Source organism: Neophocaena asiaeorientalis, unplaced genomic scaffold (assembly GCF_003031525.2).
Source record: "Neophocaena asiaeorientalis asiaeorientalis breed wild unplaced genomic scaffold, Neophocaena_asiaeorientalis_V1.1 scaffold77, whole genome shotgun sequence".
Lineage (NCBI taxonomy): Eukaryota > Metazoa > Chordata > Mammalia > Artiodactyla > Phocoenidae > Neophocaena > Neophocaena asiaeorientalis.
In genome coordinates this window covers 4,888,012-4,913,704 of record NW_020174645.1, presented here as the reverse complement: position 1 = coordinate 4,913,704, position 25,693 = coordinate 4,888,012, and the positions used below count along the sequence as shown (strand labels likewise).

Genomic DNA, 25,693 nt, shown 5'->3' with positions numbered 1-25,693 from the left:
CTAGAGGGCAGGGGCTTCTGGCATCTCATGGGTTGAGGCCAGGGATGCTGCCAAATGTCCTACGATGCTCAGGTCTGGCCCTACCACACAGAATGATCCAGCCCCAAGTGCCGGAAGTGCTGAGATTGAAACCCTGCTCCGGACCATCACGTCACCAGCAGAGCTAAACAGCCCCCTTTCTCCCGTAACTCACCTTCACTTACAACAGCAGAAGCTGTGGGTTAGACACCGCACTTTACCAAGATCCTGAGTATTTGAAAACCAGAGGGGAAAAAGGATTGGGGCGATGTGCAGTGTTTCCTATAGTCATCTTAGTTTTTTCAGAAGAATTTATTTTTAACCACAAAATAATCCCCTCCCTAGTAAAGATTGGGGGAGGGGAGAGGGAGAACTACAGGTTTAGAAATACAGACCATCCATTGTTTTTTTTTTTTTTTTTGCGGTACATGGGCCTCTCACTGTTGTGGCCTCTCCCGTTGCGGAGCACAGGCTCCGGACGCGCAGTCTCAGCGGCTATGGCTCACGGGCCCAGCCGCTCCGCGGCATGTGGGATCTTCCCGGACCGGGGCACAAACCCGCGTCCCCTACATCGGCAGGCAGACTCTCAGCCACTGCGCCACCAGGGAAGCCTGACCATCCATTCTTACTGAGACTTGTCTAGGTTGGATTTTGATAAGACAGACGGTGGTCATGAGGGCCACAGCCATGGTTACTGATGGCTTCCTGCTTTGGCACCAATAAATCCGTGATCAGGAAAGACTTGGGAGAGAGGAGGCTGCTTGAGGAAAAGGTCAGGAAACTCTTCTCTGACACAGCAAATTAACGTTCCTTCCAAGTGTATGTTTTTCTTTTTTCTTTTTATCATGGTAAAACACATGTAACATGAAATACCATTTTAACCATTTCTAAGCATACAGCTCGGTGGCATTGAGTGCACTCATCAGTGTAGTTTTGAGTCCAGGCTGTTGCTGTAATAATGCTGCTTCTCCCGGCCGCAGACTGTTTCCTCTGCCAGCCAGCATGCCCGACACTCAGCCAACCTATAATCGAGTCCTCCTGAGTCTGACCCAGTAGATGTTATTGTCCCAGTTGATGGATGAGAAAACCCATTGCAGAGAGGATTCCGACCCCACGCGTTGATTTGATTCCAGAGTCGCACTGACTTTGTCCAGTGCCTTTCGAAGGAAGACCCACACAGTTCGGGAAAGCTCCCCCTTCTCTGCAGGCTTCGTCAGCAGCTCTCAGGGCTGTTCCTGGCAGGCTGTGAGGTTTCCAGTCCACATCGATAACCGTAGACTTGCAAGGCGTACATACGTTCATTTTATTTAGATTACTTTTCTTTCCATCCCCCATCAGTTCCAAGTTTTATAGTGAAAAAGGAGTAGATGCTAACACGTTAACTCTAAGTCTCATCCTAAGGATAACCCCCCCCTTTTAAGTAAAAATCTCAGAGAAGTCACTCATTGGACCCTGTAGCTGGAACACGCGCGCACACACACACACACACATGCACACACGCACATGTTAAATTTCCGACGGAAGACCTATCAAAACTGCAGCACCACTCTCCTAATGGTAATGGAAGTCAAGGCTTCAGTAGGATTCGTTTGTAAAAAATGGACATTCAGCTTTTTGATAACACGCCAACTGAATGAAACATGCTGTCGTCCAAGATGCAGGTCTGGTCTTGACAGCAGGAAACCTCATTTTCCAAGTATTTCATCTCACGCACTGAATCATGTTTTGCAGCTAAGAATTTGCAGCTGAGAACGTATTCCGTACCTCAGCCTTCCACCGGCCTAGAGGATGAAGAAATGGACCAAGAGAGGGTAGAGAACCTCCATGTCAAAGTACGCACGGCTCTTTCTCCTCTTGGGTGGGGTAATGGGAATTTCACGCCCTCGGATGAGTCTGGGTAACCGCCACAGCTCATACAAGGAACGTATTGCATTGGAGTGGAGATGATAGAATCCTGTGTCTGGGGGTCCCCGAGATCACCCTCGGATTGAATGATTTGCCACAATGACTCACAGGACCCAGGAAGGCTTTTATACTCATGGTTATAGTTTATTTCAGGGAAAGGATGCAGATGAGTATCAACAGAGAACAAGGCACACAAGGGCAGAGTCCGGGAGAAAATAGGCACAAGTTGTCCTTTTCAAGTGGGGCTTCAAGGACAGCATTCATTCTCGCAGGAGCCATGTGTGGCAACACGTAGGACATTGTGCCAATCAGGGGGTGCTCACCCAAGCCTTGGTGTCCAGGGTTTTTACTGGGGGTCAAGCACGTAGGTGTGAAGTGCCCACAGTTAGTCTGCAGTGCCCCCTGGCCGCCCCAGAGGACAAACTGATGTGGTGTGACCCAGGGCCCCAGGCAAACAAAAACAGGCATTCAGCATAAATCACGTTGTCAGTATAAACTCTGCAGCATGACCCAAGGCCCCGGGTATACAGAGATGCTCAGATCAGCCAGGATGTTCCAAACGCTTAGAGGTTGTCACCCGGGAGCTGGTTCTGGGCTAGTCTTGAGAACCGTTGGAATGTGCAGGGTTTGGACAACCCAGGCCTGCTGCGTTAACCATTTACTGCACAAATCCCAGGGAGGGAGCGTAACGTTAGGATGTAGACATTGGCCTGAGCCGTGCTAAATGCAATTAGGTTCAGCTGCTCTGTGAATATGCCTCCCCACAAAATACCTGAATTCAGAACAGGTTTGTTGCAATTTGTGGCCCAGAAAAGCTCGATCCGGACATTTCTCAGGTCACTTTATTCAAGTGTAGCTGCAGTGGCCGGTTGGTGAAAGAGTCAGGCTTAGAGTTCAGCGTCTGGGTGAATTTCAGCTCATGTGTGTGGTCTGCTGGGAAATGAGTTCAGCAGTGCGTGGAGTGGAGAGCTCAGGTGTACGTGAATATTAGGTGATTTGGATGTACGGTTGTATCTCCACATGACTTTTTTGTTCCCCGTGTTTCAGAAAACTGTTAAGCAAATCGTGGAAAAGACATATCTCCATGTGCTTCGTACTCCTGTTCCTGAGGAGTTTCTGAACCAGAATGTGGTATATTTTCTCAGAAATACAAAAGGTATCTTTCCAGCACGAGCGTGTGTGAGTGTGGGTGTGCATGCATGTGCGTGTGTATATGTCTGAGACTCTTTAATTTTTACATGTCCTTGAGAAGATAGCTTTTTTTTTTTTTTTTGCGTTACACGGGCCTCTCACTGCTGTGGCCTCTCCCGTTGCGGAGCACAGACTCCGGACGCGCAGGCTCAGCGGCCATGGGTCACGGGCCCAGCCGCTCCGCGGCATGTGGGATCTTCCCGGACCGGGGCACGAACCCGTGTCCCCTGCATCGGCAGGCAGACTCTCAACCACTGCGCCACCAGGGAAGCCCGAGAAGATAGCTTTTTTATCAGTACTGTCAATCCTCATTATTCACGGATTCCATATTTGCAACTTCACCGACTCACTCAAAATTTTTGTAACTCCCAATCAGTATTTCGATGCTTTCATGGTCATTTAAGGACACATACAGAGTGGGGAAAATTTGAGTCACCCAACACTCATGGACCCAGCTGAGGTCGGGCAAGGCCGTGCACTGCCTTCTTATTTCATTGAATGCTATAAACAAGTGTCTTTATCGTGCTCTGTTTAGTACCACAGTTTTCTAATTTTGGGGGGTTTTGGGGTGATTTCGCTGTTTAAAATGTCCCCAAGGAAGGTGCTGAAGCGCTGGCTGGTGCTCAGAGAACAGGAAGGCTGTGATGTGCCTGGCAGAGAAAACTCGTATGTTAACGTAAGCTTCATTCAGACGTAAGTGATGGTGCTGTTGGCCATGAGTTCAATGTTAGTGAATCAACAGTGATGTTAAATAAGTTGTCTTTAAACGGAAACACACATAAGGAAGGTTATATAAGGCAGACCTCATTTTATCGCGCTTCACAGATACTGCATTTTTTTTTTTTTTTTACAAACTGAAGGTTGGTGGCAACCCTGTGTGGAGCAAGTCTATCGGGCCCGTTTTTCCAACGGTATTTGCTCACTTTATGTCTCTGTGTCCCATTTTGGTGATTCTCTCAATATTTCAAACTTTTTCATTATTTATTATATTCGCGATGGTGATCTGTGATCAGTGATCTTTGAAGTTACTCCTAGGATGCACTGAAGGCTCAGACGATGGTTAGCATTTTTTAGCAATAAAGTTTGTCTTTTCTTTCATTTTTGGCCGTGCCACACGGCATGTGGCATCGTAGTTCCCCGACCAGGGATCAAACCCGTGCCCCCTGCAGTGGAAGCGCGGAGCCCTCACCACTGGACCGCCAGGGAATTCCCAGCAATAAAGTATTTTTAGATTAAGGTATATACACTGTTTTTTTTAGACATAATGCTATTGCACAGTTAATAGACTACAGCATAGTGTAAACACACTTTTGCACTGGGAGACCAAAAAATCCATGTGACTCGCTTTATCGCGAGATTTGCTTTATTGTGCTGTGATCTGGAATCGAAACCACGGTATCCCCGAGGTCTGCTTATATTGATGGTAGATGAAAATGTTGTGACCAGAGGTTCACAGGAACCTAGACCCATACTTCCTGTAGGAACAATGGCTCAGCATCCACTAATTCTGTGTTCATGGTGACTTCATAGAACATAACTACTGCAAACAATGAGAACTGACTGTATTGATGTCATCTTAGTTCTACTTATAACAATTAGAGGAAGATTCAAAATGACGTCACCCTGAGCTATAAGATGAGTTTTGGTGGGCTTTCTCCACGTTGCTGTGTGATTTTATTTTATTTCTTTTTTTTTTTAATGTTTTGGCTGTGCCTCGTGGCAGGTGGGATCTTAACTCCCCGACCAGGGATCGAATCTGCACCCCCTGCATTGCAAGCCCGGTCTTAACCACTGGACCGCCAGGGAAGTCCCGGCTGTGTGATTTTATTTTATTTTTTTTACATCTTTATTGGAGTATAATTGCTTTACAATGGTGTGTTAGTTTCTGCTTTATAACAAAGTGAATCAGTTATACATATACATATGTTCCCATATCTCTTCCCTCGGCTGTGTGATTTTAGACGGAGGTGCCACTCAGAAGCCAAGTTCATCCTTCAGGGTAACTTCTTGGCTGGATGTTCCCGCTGTGCATTCCCACTGCACTGCCCAAGTGATTGTTCTCTGGTCTCTTCTGACCCTTTGCTCTTCCTCTTGCCGTATTCCATCCAGGCTGACTCTCCGCTCTCTCTGACTGCGCTTCCCCCATGTCTTCTGCCGTTGCCTCTACCTCCCAACCTGTGCATAGCATACCCTAAATTCTAGAACAAACATTCTGTTGCTTTTCTTTTCCGTTTTTGAACTTTAATGGCCCTTTGGATCACGACCTCACCGCTAAGCTCTGAGCTTCTGTAATTCGTTCTTCCCAAGGGAGTGGGAATAAGAAGAAAGATGACAGATAGAGGCTCAGTATTAAACAGCTACTCCCGTTACAGTTCTTGTCTGGGGAGGGGCCAATCTCAGCTCAGTGTTTCCCTTTTTAAAATGTATTTACTTATTTATTTTTGGCTGCACTGGGTCTTTGTTGCTGTGCGTGGGCTTTCTCTAGTTGTGGTGAGCGGGGGCTACTCTTCGTTGCGGTGTGCGGGCTTCTCATTGCAGTGGCTTCTCTTGTTGCGGAGCACGGGCTCTAGGCGTACGGTGTTCAGTAGTTGTGGCACAGGGGCTTAGCTGCTCCGCGGCATGTGGGATCTTCCTGGACCAGGGATCGAATCCATGTCTCCTGCATTGGCAGGCGGATTCTTAACCACTGCGCCACCAGGGAAGCCCAGTGCTTCCCTTTTAACAGTAATCACAACCCAATACAGTAAGTCCCCTACATACGAATGAGTTCCGTTCTGAGAGCGCGTTCGTACGTCCGGCTGGTTCGTAAGTCCAACAAGGTGAGCCTAGGCACCCAACTAACACGATTGGCTGTATAGCACTGCACTGTAATAGGTTTATAATACTTTTCACGCAAATAACACGTAACAGACACAAAGAATAAAGAAAGCAGTGTTAATCCTACAGCACAGTCCCTTGAAAAGCACAGTAGTCCAGTACAACAGCTGGCCTCAGGGGCTGGCATCGAGGGAACAGGCAGGAAGAGTTACTGACTGTTGGAGGAGGGCGGGGGGTGGGAGATGGTAGAGCTGAAGGATCGTCAGCAATAGGGGACGGAGGGCGAGCTGCAATGTCACTCACGCCTGACGCTGATGGCACAGGTTCCGGTTCCTTGCTGGAACCAGATGCACGTTCGCACCTTTGAAAATTCTCCACCTGAAGGTTCGTATGTAGGGGACTTACTGTAACAGCAATAACCAGCTTTGGGCAGGGCGGGAACGGCATTTACCCCGACTTTATTACTGTTTACGCTCATCATATTTTTTTTACAGTTATCTTTCACTGATGTCAAGCTTTTTTTCTTCTTTCATACTTAGTTTTTACAGTTTCCCTTTAAGTAAATTTATTTCAGTAAAGAAGCATCTGATAGAACGAAACCTATTAGGCAAAGAAGAGTGCGCGTCTACACAGATGCTGGGAAAGGCATGTAGACTGAAGCTTGTGAAATAATTGCAGTTGATATGTTTGCTGTGTTTCCCAGTTAGATTGAGAGATGGGTCCAAGGGACCTTTAAAGTGTCTACCGAGCTGATTGGTGCTGACTGATTTTTTGATCAGGGGGCCGGTGGGGAGATGGGGAGGGAGGGAGTGCACATCAAAGAAAACCTGGCCGAGAGGTAGACTGTTCCCAAACTTGTCTTTTAAAACCCCATGACTTGGGAATTCCCTGGTGGTCCAGTGGTTAGGACTCGGTGCTCTCACTGCCGGGGCCCGGGTTTGATCCCTGGTCGGAGAACTAAGGTCCTGCAAGCTGTGCGGTGTGGCCAAAAAATAAAGAAAAAAACAACAAAAAAAAACCCCAAAAAGCCCGTGACTTGAAAGGTACTTTGGTGATGAATTGGGGAGGCATGGCTGGGAGTGGGGAGACAGAGCAAGCAAGGAGCCCAAGAAACTTTCTAGAAAATCCAAAGTGTTTCTATCCTTGTTCAGCTGTAGACACTCCAACTAGATCAGCTCATGTGTGTGGCTCCTGGGTGCTGCTATGTGAACCTCTGAACCACAGCACGACCCTCAGCATGTATTTCTTTCTCAATGAGCGCATATCCTGACCTGTGCCTGGAACATTCCTTTGTAGTTACTTGTGAAGGAGGAGCTGGTTCCCGTACGCTTGGAAATGTCATCTGTGTCCACTTCCCTCCTCATTTCATTCCCCAAATCTGTTCCTGTTTAGAGACCATCTCTGAGGCGACAGACATGAAGGAAGCTGTGGAAATTATGCCCCAAACACTGGAGTATGGAATTATAAATTCACATGTGCTTGGTCTCCTGAAGGATATTATATGTCAGGTAAGTACGGATGGAAAAAAGAATCTCAGCACTGTTTAAGAGTAAGGCCATCTAATTCATTGATTCCACACAGAAGTGATCAGCAGCTCTTAGATTCTAGGTGCTGTCATGGCCCCTGAGGACAGTGGAGCAGTGAGCAGGACAGATGAGAGCCCTGTGCTATGGGAGGTTATCCTGGGGGAAGGACGCCAAACACCAACACATAAGCTGGAAAATATCAGGTAGTGACAGGTGGCATTAGGAAAATAAACCCTAGTAATGTGATAGAAATGACCTGTTCATACGTGTGTGCATGCATGTGTGTGTGTGCAGGGGGTGGTGGTAAGGGACGACCTTGCTGGGGAGGTGACATCAGAGCTTTCTTTATAGACAACCAATAAAATAGCCCATAAGCAGCCTTATTCACTAATGATAAGTTATTAAGGATATGTAATGGGGTGGGACTGAGGTGGTCAGGAAAGACCCCTTCCCTCTGAGGAAGTGGCATTGAATTGAGGGGGGATGAGGTGAAGGCATCAAATGTGAGGATCTGCAGGAAGAGCATCCTGGGCAGAGAAAACAGCACATGCAAAGGTCCTGAGGCAGGAGCAGACTTAGCTTGCTCCAGACACAGAAGGATGACCAGTGCAGCTGGAGAGTAGTGAGGGGAGTTTGGAAAGGAAGGTAGGTTTGAAGCACGGGAATAAAATGATCTGGTTTGCATTTTTCTTCTGGCTGTTGTGTGAACAACATATGCAGGGGCAAGAGTGTATGGGACCCGTAGACCTAATAGCAGGCCGTGGAAACGTCCAAGTGGTGGATGATGGTTGTTTAGGCTCCGGAGTTCAATCAGGGGAGGGAGCGGGAAGCAGACAGCATCAAGAATATGTTGGGGGGCTTCCCTGGTGGCGCAGTGGTTGAGAGTCCGCCTGCCGATGCAGAGGACGTGGGTTCGTGCCCCGGTCCGGGAAGATCCCACACGCCGCGGAGCGGCTGGGCCCGTGAGCCATGGCCGCTGAGCCTGCGCGTCCGGAGCCTGTGCTCCGCAACGGGAGAGGCCACAACAGTGAGAGGCCCGCGTACCGCAAAAGAAAAAAAAAAAAAAAAAAATATGTTGGGCATGGAGCCAACAGGACTTGCTGATGACTTGGATATGGAGGTTTAGGAAAAGAGCATCCAGAATGATTCCTAGGATTTGTGTTTGAACAAGCAGGGAGATTTGGGGGTCATTACTGAGATGGGGGTGTGGGGTAGAGGGATCTGGAGGAAAACCCCAGAACTCTATTTTGCACATGTTAAGCTTGAGATGCCTCCTAGACATCCAAGTTGAGGTGTGCAGCAGGATGTATAAGTCTGGAGCTCAGGGGAGAGCTCAAGGGGTTCGTCCAGAAATATTTATTGAGCATTTACTGTATTCTATAGCAGTAATTAACACAGTCAAGGTCTGTGCCTCACAGACCTTACATCCTAGTCAGGAAGGTTTACGTTAAACAAGATCAATGAGAAAATATACAGTGTGTTAGATAGTGACAGGAGTTCAGGAGAAAGATGAAGCCGGGAAGGGGGTTAGGAAATGTTGGCAGGTGGTAAAAGTAGGGCTTTTGAAATTTTGGATAGGGTGGCCAGGAAGACCTCAATGTTGTCTTTTGCTGGGACTATTGCAGTTGGCTCCTGATAGATTTCCCAGCTTCTGCTTTTGCCCCTACACTATATTCTCCACATGCCAACCAGAGAGATCCTTTGCAAAACGGGAGCCACTGACATGGTGTCAAGCCAAGGGACTGGATGAAACAACCAAGGGAGAGAATATAGAAGGAGGAGAATGAGATGAGAGGGAAACTAGGGGGCAGGATGATAGGGGGCCAATTTATTATTTTTGAAAATTGGGCAAATAAAGGGAAGGCTCTAACCATTTATTCTGCCTTCTCTATATGAACTGGATAATCAAATAGTAGATAAGAGAAGTGTCTCTTTATAAAAGCATTTCAGCTCTTAAGAAAAGAAAGTTTAGAATGAGACTCCTTCAGTAGTGCAGCTCTCAGTGTGTTGAAGGATCTAGGTATTGAACATCAATGGATGCTAAAATCAAAAAAAAGAAAAAAAGGAAGAGAGAGGACTTCCTTGGCGGTCCAGTGGTTAGGACTCTGCATTTCCACTGCAGGGGGCACAGTTTCGATCCCTGGTTGGGGAACTAAGATCCTGCATGCCTCATTGGGTGGCCAAAAAACCCCCCAAAACCAAAAAAACAACCCCCCCAAAAGAGAGAAAAACCAAACATTATTTGTCTCCTGATAGAAGAAACACCAATAGTCTTGGCAAAGGGATTCTGAGCCAGTCTCTGGACCCAGCTGCCAATTTGCAGGAAAAGACAAGAGGAGCTTGTTGAGTTCTACCGTGAGTGTGCAGTCAGCAAAATCCAAGCTGGGAGACTCAGAACATTCTGGGTTCTTCAATAAGTTGGAAGTACATGTAGATTAAAAGAGTCTTAAAAGACGTATCAGATTTTAAGAAAAACGGGCAAAACTAAAAATCAAACCCCAGCCCAATCAGCCAACCCACCAAACAAACAAAGAAGCCAACCAACCTGTGGGCATTTGTACATCACTTTCTATGTGAGGGTAAGTTATGTAATTGTATTCAAGTGATTTCATAAATTCATGCTTCTGTCAACTGAATTTCCCAAAGACGGCGTGCTCAGTATCTTCTTTGTTTTCACCTTCACACAAACTTGGAGCTTAGCTGATGGGTTAACACACAGTTCTCGCTTCCCTGTGCCATAGTTTCTAACTCAGCTGCCCTGTGGCTGGCGGCAGCTAAAGAAATACAGTATGATCTTCCGGGTAGTCACCTCAGGCTTGGTTCAAACTCTTTACCCTTGGGCCATTCTCAGTCAAATATAACTTCTCTTTCTTTAGATCTGTGCTCTGGGCTGGAGTAGTTCACTTTGTCACTGTATTGTTACTTTCTATTATCGCATATTCAAAGCCAGAGGCAACTTAAGTGCATGAATTATTGAATATGACGTGTGATTTGCTTCTTATTTAAAAAATTTATATTACAGTATAGTTGATTTACCGTGTTGCGTTAGTCTGCTGTACCGCACAGTGACTCGGTTATACATACACATGTATCTACTCCTTTAGATTCTTTTCTCATATAGGTCATTACAGAGTATTGAGAAGAGTTCCTCCCTGTGTTATACAGTAGGTCCTTATTAGTTATCTATTTTATATAGAGTAGTGTGTATATGTCAATCCCAATCTCCCAATTTATCCCTCCTCCCTCTGCTTTCTCCCCTGGTAACCGTAAGTTTGTTTTCTACATCGGTGACTCTATTTCTGTTTTGTAAATAAGTTCATTTGTACTCAACCATAAAAAAGAACGAAATGATGCCATTTGCAGCAACACGGATGGACCGAAGAATTGTCATACTGAGCGAAGTAAGTCAGACAGAGAAAGACAAATACCATATGATATCGCTTATACGTGGAATCTAAAAAAATGGTACAAATGATTTGATTCGTAAACTTGGCTTTTCAGGTTTTCTTGCCAGCCTTGTCCTTCGGTCAGCACAAGGATGCGAGCCTGGGATTCACATCTGGAGAAGTCTTGGACTCTGAGTACGACATAGACCTACTTAGCATGCCTGGGGAGGCAGTAGAATATCACAGCATTCAATTAATACGGGATGAATTTTTAATGAACATCCAGAAATTTGCAAGTAATATTCAAAGAACAATGCAGCAACTTGAAGGTAAGGCTTTATTTTTCTCCTCCTTAGTTAAGCAGGATACGTTTACTTTAAGAAGAATTTTAGAGTTCAGGAGGGTTTTTTTATTGTTTTAATTTATGATCGTTCTTGTTTACCTGCTCGTGATATGAAAGACACCAAGCTGGACATTGTAAGAAACACAAAGAGGAATGAAGAATGATGAATCCTTGTCCTCAAGGATCTTATAATCCGGTGCCCAAAGAACTATGGCAAGAATAAGGAGCTTGAAGAGAGATATTAGGGTCTTTAGGGCTTGGAAGAGTGAGACCATATTGGAGAAGTGGTGGGGGAATCAAAGAGGACTTCCTGAAGGAGGCAGCATTTGACCTCATCTGAAAGGATGAGCAAGGCATTGGAGTAGGTGGAGTTGGGGAGCAAGGGCATTTTGGGCAGGGAGAATGATGGACCTTTGGCGGTTCTTTTTCCATTCATTTTGCTAAGTACTCTATGAGATTCAGTTTGCTAAGCATTCTGTATTTTCAGTCTGAAGACCTAGCCTTTCAGTATGAAAAATTCTCTTGATAATTTCCTCCACTATTTGTCTTTGTTTTCTCTTGTTAATATTCCTGTTGGATATGTGCTGTTGATTCTGTTTCCTGTCTTTTCACTTGCATTTTCCATCTCTTTGTCTGTGTATTCTACTTTCCTGAAGAGTTCCTCAACTTTTACCTTCACAAATTTTGATTAGACTTTTCACATCAGCTATCATCTTTTTAATTTTTAAGACCTCTTATTCTGTGATTGTACCTTTTCCATACATTCCAAACTTCTGTTCTAGTTTGCTGGATGCCATGTTGTCTCAAATCTCTGAGACTAATAGTTGGGATTAAAACATTTTTTTTGTCTGTTCTTTACATTCTCTCAATTTCCTCTGGAGTCATTGTTTCTGATTTATTCTTGGACTTTCTGTTTCATGCTGGAGGCTTTCTCGAATATCTGTTGAGCTCTGGTTGTTTGTTCAGTTTTTAATTTAATTTAATTTAATTTTATTTGGCTGCATTGGGTCTTAGTTGCAACACGCGGGATCTCCATTGCGGCACACGGGATCTTTCGTTGTGGCGTGTGGGCTCTCTAGTTGTGGTACGCAGGCTCCAGAGCATGCAGGCTCAGTAGTTGCGGCATGTGGGCTCTCTAGTTGTGGCGCACGGGCTGTATAGGGCGCGGGCTCAGTAGTTGCGGCGCGTGGGCTTAGTTGCCCCGTGGCATGTGGGATCTTAGTTCCCTGACCAGGCATCAAACCTGCATCGGAGGGTGGATTCTTACCCACTGGACCACCAGGGAAGTCCCTGTTTGTTCAGTTTTTAAATTGACATCACTTAGGTTGTAAACTCAGGACCATCTTAAATAGCTAAATCATTTTGATCGAGCTTAACACTGGAGCAGTGATATAATTATCTAAAGTGTTTTAGTTACATTCTAATGAAAGAGAATGAGATATAGAACTATTAGGACAGGGAAGTACCAGGCCATATACTGATGTCTGGAGAGACGAGCCAGCTGATTAACTGGAACATACATTGTCTGTAATCATTTTCCCCAAACTAGTGGCTGACTGCCCATTTTTATTCTACTAGGTGAGATCAAGTTAGAAATGCCAAGCATCAGTGTAGAGGGAGAGGTGTCTGACCTGGCAGCTGACCCAGAAACCGTGGAAATTTTGGAGCAGTGCGTGATAAACTGGTTGAGTCAGATATCAGTAGCTCTTGAGGACCAGATAAAAAAGACGCCTCAGGTAATGTGTGCAATGCTTTTGAAGATCCCTGATCCAGTTCATGTTTGCCATCCCGAGAATGAGCCAGGAGTCTGCGGATCTGAGCGATCTAGCCTCTTTTCTTACTGTTTTGTGACCTCCTTAAAAATATCAAAGTAAACATACCCAAGATGTCACTCTTGGCTTTCTGACGTTACTGTGCTAGTAGATGACTCTGTGCTGTTGATAAAGATAATACTGTGTATGGGTCAGGATGTTTGGGCTAAAAATAAAAAACCAAACCAGCCAGGAAACCCAACTCAGCTGGCTTAAATACGAAAGAGGATTTGTTGGCTCCCATAACTGAAAAGTCTAGAGGCAATTCTGGATTCAGGTATGGTTTGATCATGAGTCTGGCACTCTAGCTGTGTTGCTCTGTTAATTTCTTGGTTCCAAACTCCTCTCTGAGGGGGCTTCCTCCTCAGGCTGGTTTCCTTCATGGTGGCAACTGGTAATAGTTTCTGACTCCACATCCACATACCACCTTGTCCAGAGAAAGACTGAGTGTCTACCATTCCCGACTGGAGCCCTGAGATTTCACTCTGATTGGATCATCCTAGGTCAAGTGCCCACCCCCGAAGTCCTTGTATGGATTAGCCCCTAACTAGAGCGTTTGGGAAGAGAGGCATGGACGCTGGAGGAGCAACCACAGGTGTGGACTCCCCACTAATGATGATGCTGTTTGTGTGCTCCTGTCATCTCTCAGGGTAATGGTCCTCTGGCCGAAATTGAATTCTGGAGAGAAAGAAATGCCACCCTAAGTGCACTCCATGAACAAACAAAGCTTCCAGTAGTCAGAAAAGTCTTGGATGTGATCAAGGAATCCAATTCTATGCTTGTGGCAAACCTGCAGCCTGTCTTAACTGAACTGTTCAAGTTCCACGTGGAGGCCTCAGACAATGTGCGGTTTCTTTCCACAGTGGAACGTCATTTCAAAGTATGCCGGGTGCACTGCACTTTGGGAAGTCAGCTCTGTACACTAGATTTCACACGGATTTAACTTCCTTTTGTTTGTTCAGCATTTAAAAAATGGTAGTAAAATATATATAACGTGATATTTATTATTCAGCCACTTGTAAGAGTTCAGTAGCATTAAATACATAACTGGGTACCCCTTATCACTGTCTATGTGCAGAACTTTTTCACCATCCCCAACATAAACTCAGCATCCCTTTAAACAACTCCGACTTCCGCCAGCCCTTGGTAACCTCTTTTCTAATTTCTGTCTCTCTGAATTTGCCTGTTCTAGGTATTTCATAGAAATGGAATCGTACCGTCTTTGCCCTTCTGCGTCTGGTTTATTTCACTCAACATAATGTTTTCAAGATTCATCCATGCTGTAGTTATATGTCAGAATCTCATTGCTTTTTAGGGCTCAATAGCGTTCCATTGTGTGTATACACCACGTTTTGTTTGTCCGTTCTTCTGTGGACGGACATTTGGGTTATTTCCACCTTTTGGCTATGGTGAATAATGCTATGAAGGTGAGTGTACAGATATTTGTTGGAGTCTGTGCTTTCAGTTCGTTTGGGCATATACCATATACCCAAGAGTAGCATTGCTGGGACATCTGGTGATTCCATGTTTAACTGTCTGATAATTCTGTGTTTAACCATCTATGAAGATTCTATGTTTGACTCGTTTCCTCAGTGACCGCACCGTTTTACATTCCCACCAGCAGGCACAAGTGTAACTTCCTTTCTCGGGACCCCCTCCCCTCTGAGGCACCATGCACAGTACCATACTCCAAGGCCCGGAGTCGTTACTCTTGTCCCAATAATGAGACCAGTGAAAGTCCCGTTTGTGTTGCTGAGGGGTTAATATGTGTGTGGTGAAGCGCTGTAGAGGTACAGGCCCAGGTCCCGAGTATCCCACATCTGCATACGTGACCTCTCTGAGCCTGTTTCTTTCTCTGGAAAACTGGGATCATGAGAGAACCTACCTCAAATGGTTGCTGGAAGGTTCAAATGAACTTATGACTGCAAAGCACTTAGCGCGTCCAGAGTAGCATCGGGGAAGCAACTGTCCAACAACTGTACGAGTGGTCCACGGATAAGGATCTGTGTGGTCCTGTATAAGTGGTACAACAAGTGATCAAATCTGAGGGCTTGAGGTCCGAGTGGAATCTGCCGCGGAGTTGATGTTAGTGGCAACATCATCTCCTTCTCTGAGATTTATTTATCGTCTCTGCAAAATGAGTGGCTTGCAGAGATCAGTGAGAGTCAAGCTTACATCACTCATGCATCATTTTTGTAATTTTTCCATCCCTCTGTGCATCTGAAACTTATTTTTCTGTAAGTTGACTTTTTAAAAATATGTATTTTACTTATTTACTTATTTTGGCTGTGCCAGGTCTTAGCTGTGGCATGAGAACTCTTAGTTGTGGCATGCATGTGGGATCTAGTTCCCCGACCAGGGATCGAACCCGGGCCCCCTGCATTGGGAGCATGGACTCTCACCCACTGGACCACCAGGGAAGTCCCTCTTTAAGTTGACTTTAAATCTGTACGTGTGTGTGTGTGTGTGTGTGTGTAATTTAGCCTCAAACAATCATACCTGTGCAGTCATGGGTTTGATATACCAGTCGTTTCTAATACGCAGTAAAATAAGTATATATATTTATTTATTAAAAAATTTTTTTCTTGTGTCATTTGACTTGATATGGTTTGTGATATTTTAAAATTTTTTTTTAAAAATTAATTTATTTTTGGCTGCATTGGGTCTTCTCTGGTTGTGGTGAGTGGGGGCTACTCTTTGCTGCAGTGCACAGGCCTCTGCCTCTCATTACGGTGGCTTCTCTTCTTGCGGAGCATGGGCTCTAGGCGTGCGGGCTTCAGTAGTTGTGGCACGCGGGCTCAGTAGTTGTGGCTCACAGGCTCTAGAGCGCAGGCTCAGTAGTTGTGGCGCACAGGCCCAGTTGCTCCGAGGCATGTGGGATCTTCCCGGACCAGGGATTGAACCTGCATCCCCTGCATTGGCAGGCGGATTCCTAACCACTGCGCCACCACGGTAGTCTCTATATTTTTTAAAAGTTTTGAGTGCTGTCAAAATCATCTCCCTTCCAGCTGGGGGACGCATACCCTGGAAAACACTGGCACCTCTAGGTCACCTCTAGAATGCTAGCTTTGATTCATTCAGTGGCACTCTTGCCACTAAATATAGTATCATTATATATGTATATAATATGTATATACACACCATACTTCGTATACATGTCCGCAAATTGCTTTATTAACTTTTTTTTTTTTTCTTGCGGTACGCGGGCCTCTCACTGCTGTGGCCTCTTCCGTTGCGGAGCATAGGCTCCGGACTTGCAGGCTCAGCGGCCAGGGCTCACGGGCCCAGCCGCTCCGTGGCATGTGGGATCTTCCCGGACCGGGGCACGAACCAGTGTCCCCTGCATCGGCAGGCAGACTCTCAACCACTGCGCCACCAGGGAAGCCCGCTTTATTAACTTTAATTGTAAATCTTATCTTTCCGTGTCAGCACCTACAGACCTATTTCAAACTTCTTTTGTTTGTTAAACATTTTTTCCCATAATGAGGACTTTTTTAAAATTAAGAAGAATGTCCTACACGGTTGGTGGGAATGTAAGTTGGTGCAGCCACTGTGGAAAACAGTATGGAGGTTCCTCAGAAAACTAAAAATAGAGCTACCATATGATCCAGCAGTCCCACTCCTGGGCATATATCCAGACAAAACTATAATTCAAAAAGATACATGCACCCCTGTGTTCATAGCAGCACTATTCACAACAGCCAAGACATGGAAACAACCAAAGTGTCCATCGACAGAGGAATGGCTAAAGAAGATGTGGTACATATACACAATGGAGTCCTACTCAGCCATAAAAAGGAATGAAATAATGCCGTTTGCAGCAACATGGATGCAACTAGAGATTATCATACTAAGTGAAGTAAATCAGAAAGAGAAAGACAAATGCCACGATATCACTTATATGTGGAATCTAAAACATGACACAAGTGAACTTATCTATGAAACAGAAACAAAATCAGGGACATAGAGAACAGGTTGGTGGTTGCCAAGCGGGAGAGGGTAAGAGTGGGAGTTTGGGATTAGCAGATGCAAACTGTGTATATACAGAATGGATAAACAACAGGGTCCTACTGTACAGCACAGGGAGTGATATTCAATATCCTGTGATAAACCAGAATGGAAAAGAATATGAAAAAGGATGCAAAAAAAGTTTTTTTTTAAGTTGAGAGACCTTAAACAGAAGCCCATTTTTTCCTGAAAGTACTAAAACCCAGAAATACACTTGCGTTTAATTAAAATACCTTTTAAATACAAAAGAAAAGAAAAGAAAGAAAGAAAAAAGAAGGGGAATTTCCTGCACACTACTTGCTTTCTTACACTGTTGGCCCCAAGGCGAAGGTGGCTTGCTTTGCTCTCTCTTTTACATGTGCCTCTCCGGTTAGAACATAACGCATGGATCTAGCTTTCACGTTGTCTTGGAAACAATCCCCTCCATGATGAGTGCCCTGAGGATGGTGTGGATCATCTCCCGACACTACAATAAAGACGAGAGGATGATTCCGCTCATGGAGCGCATTGCCTGGGAAATCGCGGAGAGAGTCTGCAAAGTGGTGAATCTTCGGACTTTGTTCAGGTAAGAAGTAAAGGCACTGTGTTTTTCTTAAGATCTTAAACCACTTTATCGAAACATAATTCACACACCATACAAGTCACCTGTTTAAAAAGTACAATTCAATGCTTTTAGTATATTCACAGAGATGTGCATCCATAGCCATCAATGATTTTAGAATATTTTCTTCATCCCAGAAAGAAATCTTGTCCCCTTTAGCCTCACTCCCACCCTCCCCAACCCCCCAGCCCTGGGCAACCACTGATCTACTGTCTGTCTCTGTGGATTCGCCTCTTCTGAACATTCATGCACATGGAATCATACAACACGTGGTCTTTTATGACCGGCCCCTCCCCCTCAGCATCATGTTTTCAGGGTTCATTCATGGTGTAGTTTGCATCGGTGTTTCATTCCTTTTTATGGCCAAATAATGCTCCACGGTGTGGATTACTCAGGACCGTCTTCCTTGGTTATCCTTGGAGAGACCGAGGCAGATCGTCCAAGGGAACCTTACTCCTGGACCCCAGACCCCCTCAGGTGGAACAGCCTCTGAGGATCAAATGTGGAAGGAGACACGGATCATTTTTTTACTTTCTTTTTTTTTTTCTGGCCGGGCTGCTCGACATGTAGGATCTTAGTTCCTCAACCAGTGAACGAACCCGTGCCCCCTACAGTGGAAGCATGGAGTCCTAACCACTGGACCACCAGGAAATTCCCTTTTTTTTTTTTTAACTTTCTTGAAAAACAATCTATATAAGTGAAATAGGTACCAAAATCTCAGCATTATCATTTTACTCCGCTGTTGCTTCCGGCTTAGGACCCAAGTCCACCTGCTCCCCTTCCAGCTCAAACAGAAAGCCTACCAGGCTTTGCACATTGCAGTTTGGGGCAGTTGCATCAAAGGTTAGCCTGGGCCGCGGCTTGGAATCCTGCCTGCAACCCCACCAATCACATCCCTGCCAGTTTCATCAGAACAGCAGCTCACCCGGGAAGGTTTCTGCAGTGAGACCATGACATCAGAGGGGCTCCGCTCCTTGCTTAGAATTGTCCCCTTAGAAGCCTCCTTCCCCTGGGGAGTGGGGAGCGTGGCTCAGATCCCCTACGGCTCAGACCCTCCTGCCCATCACAGCATCTCTTTGCTTCCCAGAGAAAACCGAGCGAGTGCGCAACACAAAACCTTGGAGGCCAGAAACACCCTCAACATGTGGAAAAAGGCCTATTTCGACATCCGGGCCAAGATCGAGGCTTCAGGGAGAGAAGCTCGGTGGGAGTTTGATCGGAAACGGCTGTTCGAGAGAACAGATTACATGGCCACCATCTGCCAGGATCTCTACGACGTCCTGCAGGTGGGGTGGGGGGCTTGGTGGTGGCGTTCTCTTCAATGCATGCAAAGGTGGTTAGAGCTGGGATTTGCCCGATGGAAGGCAGTTTGGCTTTTTCACAGTGGGCCTCTCCGTGTCAGGTGGGAGGCAGAGAGGGTCTGGCCAGGAGAAAAGCCTGCAGAGCAGACAGAATGTGCCGGAATGTCCCAGAGCACACCTGACCTTTGCAGCTCTCCCTTGAGTTTTGTGACAGCCCTCTTTCTCCCCCTGCTTTTGGTTTCTTTTCCTTTTCTTTTCTTTTTTGGCTGCACTGCAAGGCTTGCGGGATCTTAGTTCCCCGACAAGGGATTGAATCCGGGGCCACGGCAGTGAAAGCGCCGGGTCCTAACTACCTGGACTGCCAGGGAATTCCCTTGGTTTTCTTTATCTTTTAATTAAAAAAAAATTGAAATATAGTTGATGTACAATGTTGTATAAGTTACAGGCGTACAGTGTAGTGATTCACAGTTTTTAAAGGTTATACTCCATTTATAATTATGAAATATTAGCTATATTCCCCATGTTGTACAATATATCCCTGTAGCTTATTTTTTTTATTATCATTTTTTTTGCGGTACGTGGGCCTCTCACTGTTGTGGCCTCTCCCGTTGTGGAGCAGAGGCCCCGGACGCACAGGCTCAGCGGCCATGGCTCACGGGTCCAGCCACTCCGCCGCTTGTGGGAACTTCCCGGACCGGGGCACGAACCCGTGTCCCCTGCATCGGCAGGCGGACTCTCAATCACTGCGCCACCAGGGAAGCCCCTTGTAGCTTATTTTAAACCTAACAGTTTGTACCTCTTACTCCCCACCTCTAGTAACAGCTAGTTTGTTCTCTGTGAGTCTGTTTTTTTTTGTTATATAGTCACTAGTTTGTTGTATTTTTTAGGTTCCACATGTAAATGATTATCATGTAGTATTTGTCTTTCTCTGTCTGATTTCATTTAGCAGAATACCCTCCAAGTCCATCCATGTGGCTGCAAATGGCAAAATTTCATTCTTTTTTAGGGCTGAGTAGTATTCCATTGTATATATATGTACCACATCTTCTTTTTTTTTTTTTGCGGTACGCGGGCCTCTCACTGTTGTGGCCTCTCCCGTTGCGGAGCACAGGCTCCGGACACGCAGGCTCAGCGGCCATGGCTCACGGGCCCAGCTGCTTCATGGCATGTGGGATCTTCCCGGACCGGGGCACGAACCCGTGTCCCCTGCATCGGCAGGCGGACTCTCAACCGCTGCGCCACCAGGGAAGCCCCCACATCTTTATCCATTCCTCTGTCGATGGACATTTAGGTTGCTTCCATGTCTTGGTTTTCTTTTGACTCTGGCCACGCCTTCTCAGTGTCTTTTGCAAAATCTTCCCCCTCTGTCTTTGCATTAAATGTTGGAATTCCTCAAAGGCGATCAGAGACCTTCTCTCCCCTGAAGCCACGCCATCCCTGCCATGGCCACAGTGACTGCCCGTCTATCTGCCAGTGCTTCCTGTTGATCTGATCCCACTCTCTTTGGAATGAATGTCCGCAAGGCTTAGTGGCTGATGGGTTCAGTTAGCCAGCCCTTGTCTCACGAAGGTCCATCCATTCATTTATTCTCTGAATATTTATCAAGCACTCACAACGTGCCAGGCACTTGTCCTTGCTGCTAGAGAAATGATGAGCAAAGACCAGGGCCAGCTCTGTGACCGCTGTGCCCAGTGCAAACAGAAATGTTGACTCCTTATTCAATAAGCAGGAAAAAAATGCTGTTAAAAGTCTTAAAATATAAAACCTTTTCCTTCTGACATGTCTCGCCTTGGCATGGCCTTGTTTGTTGGTTTGTTACGACTGTAGCAAAGTAAAGAAAAGAAAGTAAAAGAAAAGTAAACATTTAAATTATTTGCATGAATTTTACGGTTCTTTATATTGTACAGTGTCAGCTTAGCATGCAAAGAGGAGGGCATTTGTCTGGTGTGTGGAATCACTGAAATGACACAGTTTGTATTTTGCAGCTCTTTCGTTTTTTTAAATAAATTTATTTATTTATTTCTGTTTGGCTGCGTTGTGTCTTTGTTGTGGTGCCCGTGCTTCTCATTGCGGTGGCTTCTCTTGTCGCGGAGCATGAGCTCTAGGCGTGTGGGCTTCAGTAGTTGTGGCACGCGGGCTCTAGAGCGCAGGCTCAGTAGTTGTGGCACACGGGCTTAGTTGCTCCGCGGCATGTGGGATCTTCCCGGACCAGGGCTCGAACCCATTGGCAGGCGGATTCTTAACCACTGCGCCACCAGGGAAGTCCCTGTTTCGCAGCTCTTAAGTGCAGATGTAAATGCTTCACATGACTAACTCGGCTGGTTTCATTTCACTTCTTGATGTGTGCAGTTCCACCAGCGTTCTCTGCTTCAGCTCACTGGTGGGGAAGGAAGGCTGAAAGGAAAAGGAGTTGTGGGTTTTCCTATCTCCATCATTCCTTCTGTGTCGTCATTTTCAGCGTGAATAGCTGGCCAATGCGGTGAAGTACAGGGGTGAGAAGCAATATGGTAGGTAGGGTTCCTTGGTCGGGTATGTTTCTTAGCCTTTTTTTTCTGCGTTGGAAGCGAGCTCTGTTTTGAAAGGAGAAGGTGGCGCCTCTGAGCTGTTGGTGTCCTCCTGTACTCACCGTAGCTGCCACACGCTGACCGGTACTGGCTCTGAGTCTCCCTGAACTCTCGTGCATTGTGGCTCCACCGGGATTCTCTGCTCATGGGACCCCACATGCTGCATGTCAGTGGGGTGTTGTGAACAGCGCACACGCAGGTTTCACTTATCGCCTCTGCTCACACATGTGCCCGATTGTCCCCTGAGACTTCATTTACGAAACACAAGTTCAGAGATAAAATGATTGAGAATTTCAAGATGGTAACAGCAGAGCCTTAAACCCAGCACGGGACCTTCTGGAGCCTGGGGCCCTGTGCGCCTGCCCGGGTCCCACACCTATGAAGCCAGCCCCGTCTGTACGTAGTCTATGGCTCATAGAACTTACAGTCCAGTAGAAGAGAAACATGGTAGACAATAATCGCACAGATGCATAGCTACAGCTGAGGTGAGTGCTAGGAAAGAACTAGAGGGGGCTGTGGAAATGTGCACAGGGGCGTGGCCTGTTCCAAAGGGTCGGACTTGATGAAGGCATATTTAATAATGAGTAGTAGGTATCTGGCATTTTCACACTGCAGGTGCAAAGGCCCTGAGACAGAAAGGAACGTGGGATTGAAAGAGGCCCGGGGTGGCTGCGAGGCGGTAGGGGGAGAGCAGTATGGTTGGACGTGGAAGCAGTAGGTAGGGGCCTGAGCATGCAGACTTTGTAAGCTGCGTCAGGCCATCTGGAATGGGTCCTTTGTGCAGTGGGCATAGTACCAAAGGGATTAGGCTTTGGTACTCCAAAGGGAGGAGGCTACCTGTGTGACCAGATTCTTGCCCTCAGGTAAACCTAGATATGCAACCCGCTGGTCGTTAGAGCAGCCACTGCAACGAGAAGCCCAAGTGGTGACCTCCTCATGTTTTGTTTGATCGGACAGGTCATGGAGGAATTCTACAACATATTTGGTTCAGAGCTAAAAGCAGTGACTGGGGATCCCAAGCGCATCGACAATGTGCTGTGCAGGGTGGACAGCCTGGTCACCCCCATGGAAAGCCTGACCTTTGACCCCTTCAGCATCAAGTGCTCCCAGGACTGGAGCTACGTGATGGACGACTTCAAGATCGAAGTCCTGGCAAGTAACACATCCTTCGATTCGATTTTGGAAGTGGATACCATGTTTTCTCCATGTTAAATCTGTTGGGTTATTTAGTTACGTTTAGGGTTTTTGGTTTTTTTTTTTTTTAAATCATAAAAAGGGATACCTGCTTTTTGGTGAAAAATGGAAACAATGCAGAAGAGCATAAGGTAAAAACGAACATTTCTCAGTGTCTTCTGTCCCCACCCCTACTCCCCAGGTGGAATAAGTTTGAAGCGAGCTAGACACCCTAGAATGGCTACCAAGGTGGGTTGGGTGTATAACTGGAGAGGATGTAGAGCGGCTGGGGTGAAGAATGGGACTTAATTTAGTAAGCAGTAGGGAGCCATTGAAGGTTGTTCACCAAGGCAGTGATGTCATCAGACTTATACCAAAGAGGGTTTTTCTGGCTGCAGCGTAGGTGGATCTGAGCTAGGGAAGGAGAGAAGGTGGGGAGGTGGTATAAGAGCTTGTGGCCCTAGGTGTGTGTGAGTCAGGGCCGGTCAGAGAGAATACGACCTCCCTGCATACGGCATGGACAGGATGGCCCACCACGCTCACCTTTTCGGCCTCCTGTGTAGAACACCATCAGTAGCATCCCCATTTTATGTTTCAAGTAAGTGTTTTGATAACCCCGGAGCATCTTTCATATTGTAACTGAAAGTGGGATCCCCTGCTCACTGCGCAAAAGCCGATAAAGAGGCAAGGTTGGTGGAAAGGAAAGTTTGCTTTATTTTGGCTGGCGGCAATCAGGAGTGGGGGTGGACTCCTGTCCAAAGGCCAACTCCCCCCGACTGAGGGTCAGTGGGCAAGAGCTTTTATAGATGGAGGAGGGGGCTACATGCAGAAACAGCACAGTCAGCCTTGGCAGGCAGCTTTTTAAATTTTATTTATTTATTTTTATTTTAAAATTTATTTAAAATTGATTTATTTAATTTTATTTTATTTTTGAGTCTTCGTTGCTGCGCGCGGGCTTTCTCTCGTTGTGGTGAGCGGGGGCTACTCTTTGTTGTGGTGCGTGGGCTTCTCGTTGCAGTGGCTTCTCTTGTTGTGGAGCACGGGCTCTAGGCGCGGGGGCTTCAGTAGTTGTGGCATGCGGGCTCAGTAGTTGTGGCTCATGGGCTCTAGAGCTCAGGCTCTGTCGTTGTGGTGCAGGGGCTTAGCTGCTCCGCGGCATGTGGGATCTTCCCGGACCAGGGCTCAAACCCGTGTCCCTTGCATTGGCAGGCAGATTCCTAAGCATTGCACCATCAGGGAAGCCCTGACACAGTTTTAAATAGCTTTTGGTTACATTAATGGTCAGCATTTACTCATTATGTCTATGCAGATATTTTTCACTGCTGAGCCAAGAAGCCCATCATAACCATGCAACCTTTCTTTTCTTTTTTAATGTTTATTTATTTTTATTTTTAAAATTTTTATTTATTTTATTTTTGACTGTGTTGGGTCTTCGTTGCTGCGCGTGGACTTTCCCTAGTTGCGGTGAGCGGGAGCTCCTCTTCATCGTGGTGCTCAGGCTTCTCACTGCAGTGGCTTCTCTTGTTGCGGAGCACAGGCTCAAGTGCATGGGCTTCAGTAGTTGTGGCACACGGGCTTAGTTGCTCCTCAGCATGTGGGATCTTCCCGGACCAGGGATCAAACCCATGTCCCCTGCATTGGCAGGTGGATTCTTAACCACTGCGCCACTAGGGAAGTCCCACCATACAACCTTTCTTGTCCAACCCTTCATTTTTCCTGGAGTTAATCATTGCTTTTATTTGCATTTGCTTGGTTAGTTACATGTACACCGTTAATTTTTCCTACTGCCCTGACATCTTTTTCACACACCTATCAAGAGTGGGTTCCATCTGCTGAGACATAGCAGTGCTCTTATTTTTCCAGAGACCTTTCTTCCAGAGCTTGCTGTCTTTCTGCTCCAGTCTAGATTGTTTGCTCCTCAGACCTGTTGTGAAGCAGTTGCCCTAGGACTTCCTATCTTCTCTCATCTATGTTGGATCCTACTTTTTAGAGTTCACAGCTTCCCCTCTCCTTGTTTGCTCTGTTGTTTTGCTGGAGCGCATTTTTTAGTAGCTTCCTGAGAAAGGTTTCATGGGACTTGCATTTTCTTTTGAGTCCTGCATGTGTGAATTCTTAAATAGTAGGTATAGAGTTCAAGGTAGAAAATAACTTTTCTTCAGAAATTTGAAGATGTTCTTTATCGGTTTCTAGTTTCCAGTGTTATTAGAAGTCTGATATCACTCTGATTTAATTTTTCTAGAATTAACCTTCCACTCTGCATAGGGTGGGCTGGGGATGGAGATATAGAGTATGTGTACTGAGTGGCCTGGCTGTGTGGGGTGGAGAAGGGATCCTCTGTTTGCCCCTCCCCTTCCTGGTGCCTGGTGCCCTCGAATGCTCAGCCTCCCAGAGGTTTCCATGGGACAAACAGGTGCCCCCCGCCTCCCCCACCCATTGCCAGCGTTAGGTAGTAATTCTCTGCCTTTTGTAAAGTTAGTTACTCTCCTTCCAAAAATTCCTGAACTATCTCCTCTCCCGTTTCTTTGTCTATATGAGTTAATACTTTAAAGATTTCCTTTTCTATCATTTTGAACTAGTGGAGGAGAGAGAGCAGAAAACCAATGCAGCCGGTCTGCCATTTTTTTCTTTTAATATTTACTTATTTAGGTTACGCTGGGTCTTAGTTGTGGCATGGGGGATCTTCACTGCGGCATGCGGACTTCTTAGTTGTGGCATGCATGCTTCTTAGTTGTGGCATGTGAACCCTTAGTTGCGGCATGCAAACTCCTGGCTGTGGCATGCATGCGGAATCCAGTTCCCCGACCAGGGATCGAACCTGGGCCCGCTGCATTGGGAGCACGGAGTCTCACCCACTGGACCACCAGGGAAGTCCCCAGTCTGCCATTTTTAACTAGATCTCAGCTTCCACCAAAGCACAATGCAAATCCTTCTCAAGGCACTGATTTGGTATTTTGTGAGGTAATTTGTTATTTTTGCGGGGTAATAACAGGGTCATAAGGGTTTTTTTCTGGGCTTTTTTTGTTTGTTTGCTTGGCAGATTATTGAGAAA

At 46.2% G+C, this 25,693-nt stretch overlaps 1 protein-coding gene across 1 annotated transcript in view; it reads left to right on the top strand.

Annotated features, from left to right (window-relative positions):
• DNAH10 (dynein axonemal heavy chain 10) overlaps positions 1 to 25,693 on the top strand; it is a 148,662-nt gene that overhangs the window by 5,820 nt on the left and 117,149 nt on the right. The window contains exons 3-11 of the mRNA XM_024758684.1: positions 1,750 to 1,850; positions 2,971 to 3,079; positions 7,324 to 7,439; positions 10,959 to 11,172; positions 12,765 to 12,922; positions 13,647 to 13,877; positions 17,380 to 17,570; positions 18,694 to 18,892; positions 22,429 to 22,623. Coding sequence (XP_024614452.1) covers positions 1,750 to 1,850; positions 2,971 to 3,079; positions 7,324 to 7,439; positions 10,959 to 11,172; positions 12,765 to 12,922; positions 13,647 to 13,877; positions 17,380 to 17,570; positions 18,694 to 18,892; positions 22,429 to 22,623 — 1,514 coding nt within the window. The remainder of the gene's footprint in view (positions 1 to 1,749; positions 1,851 to 2,970; positions 3,080 to 7,323; positions 7,440 to 10,958; positions 11,173 to 12,764; positions 12,923 to 13,646; positions 13,878 to 17,379; positions 17,571 to 18,693; positions 18,893 to 22,428; positions 22,624 to 25,693) is intronic.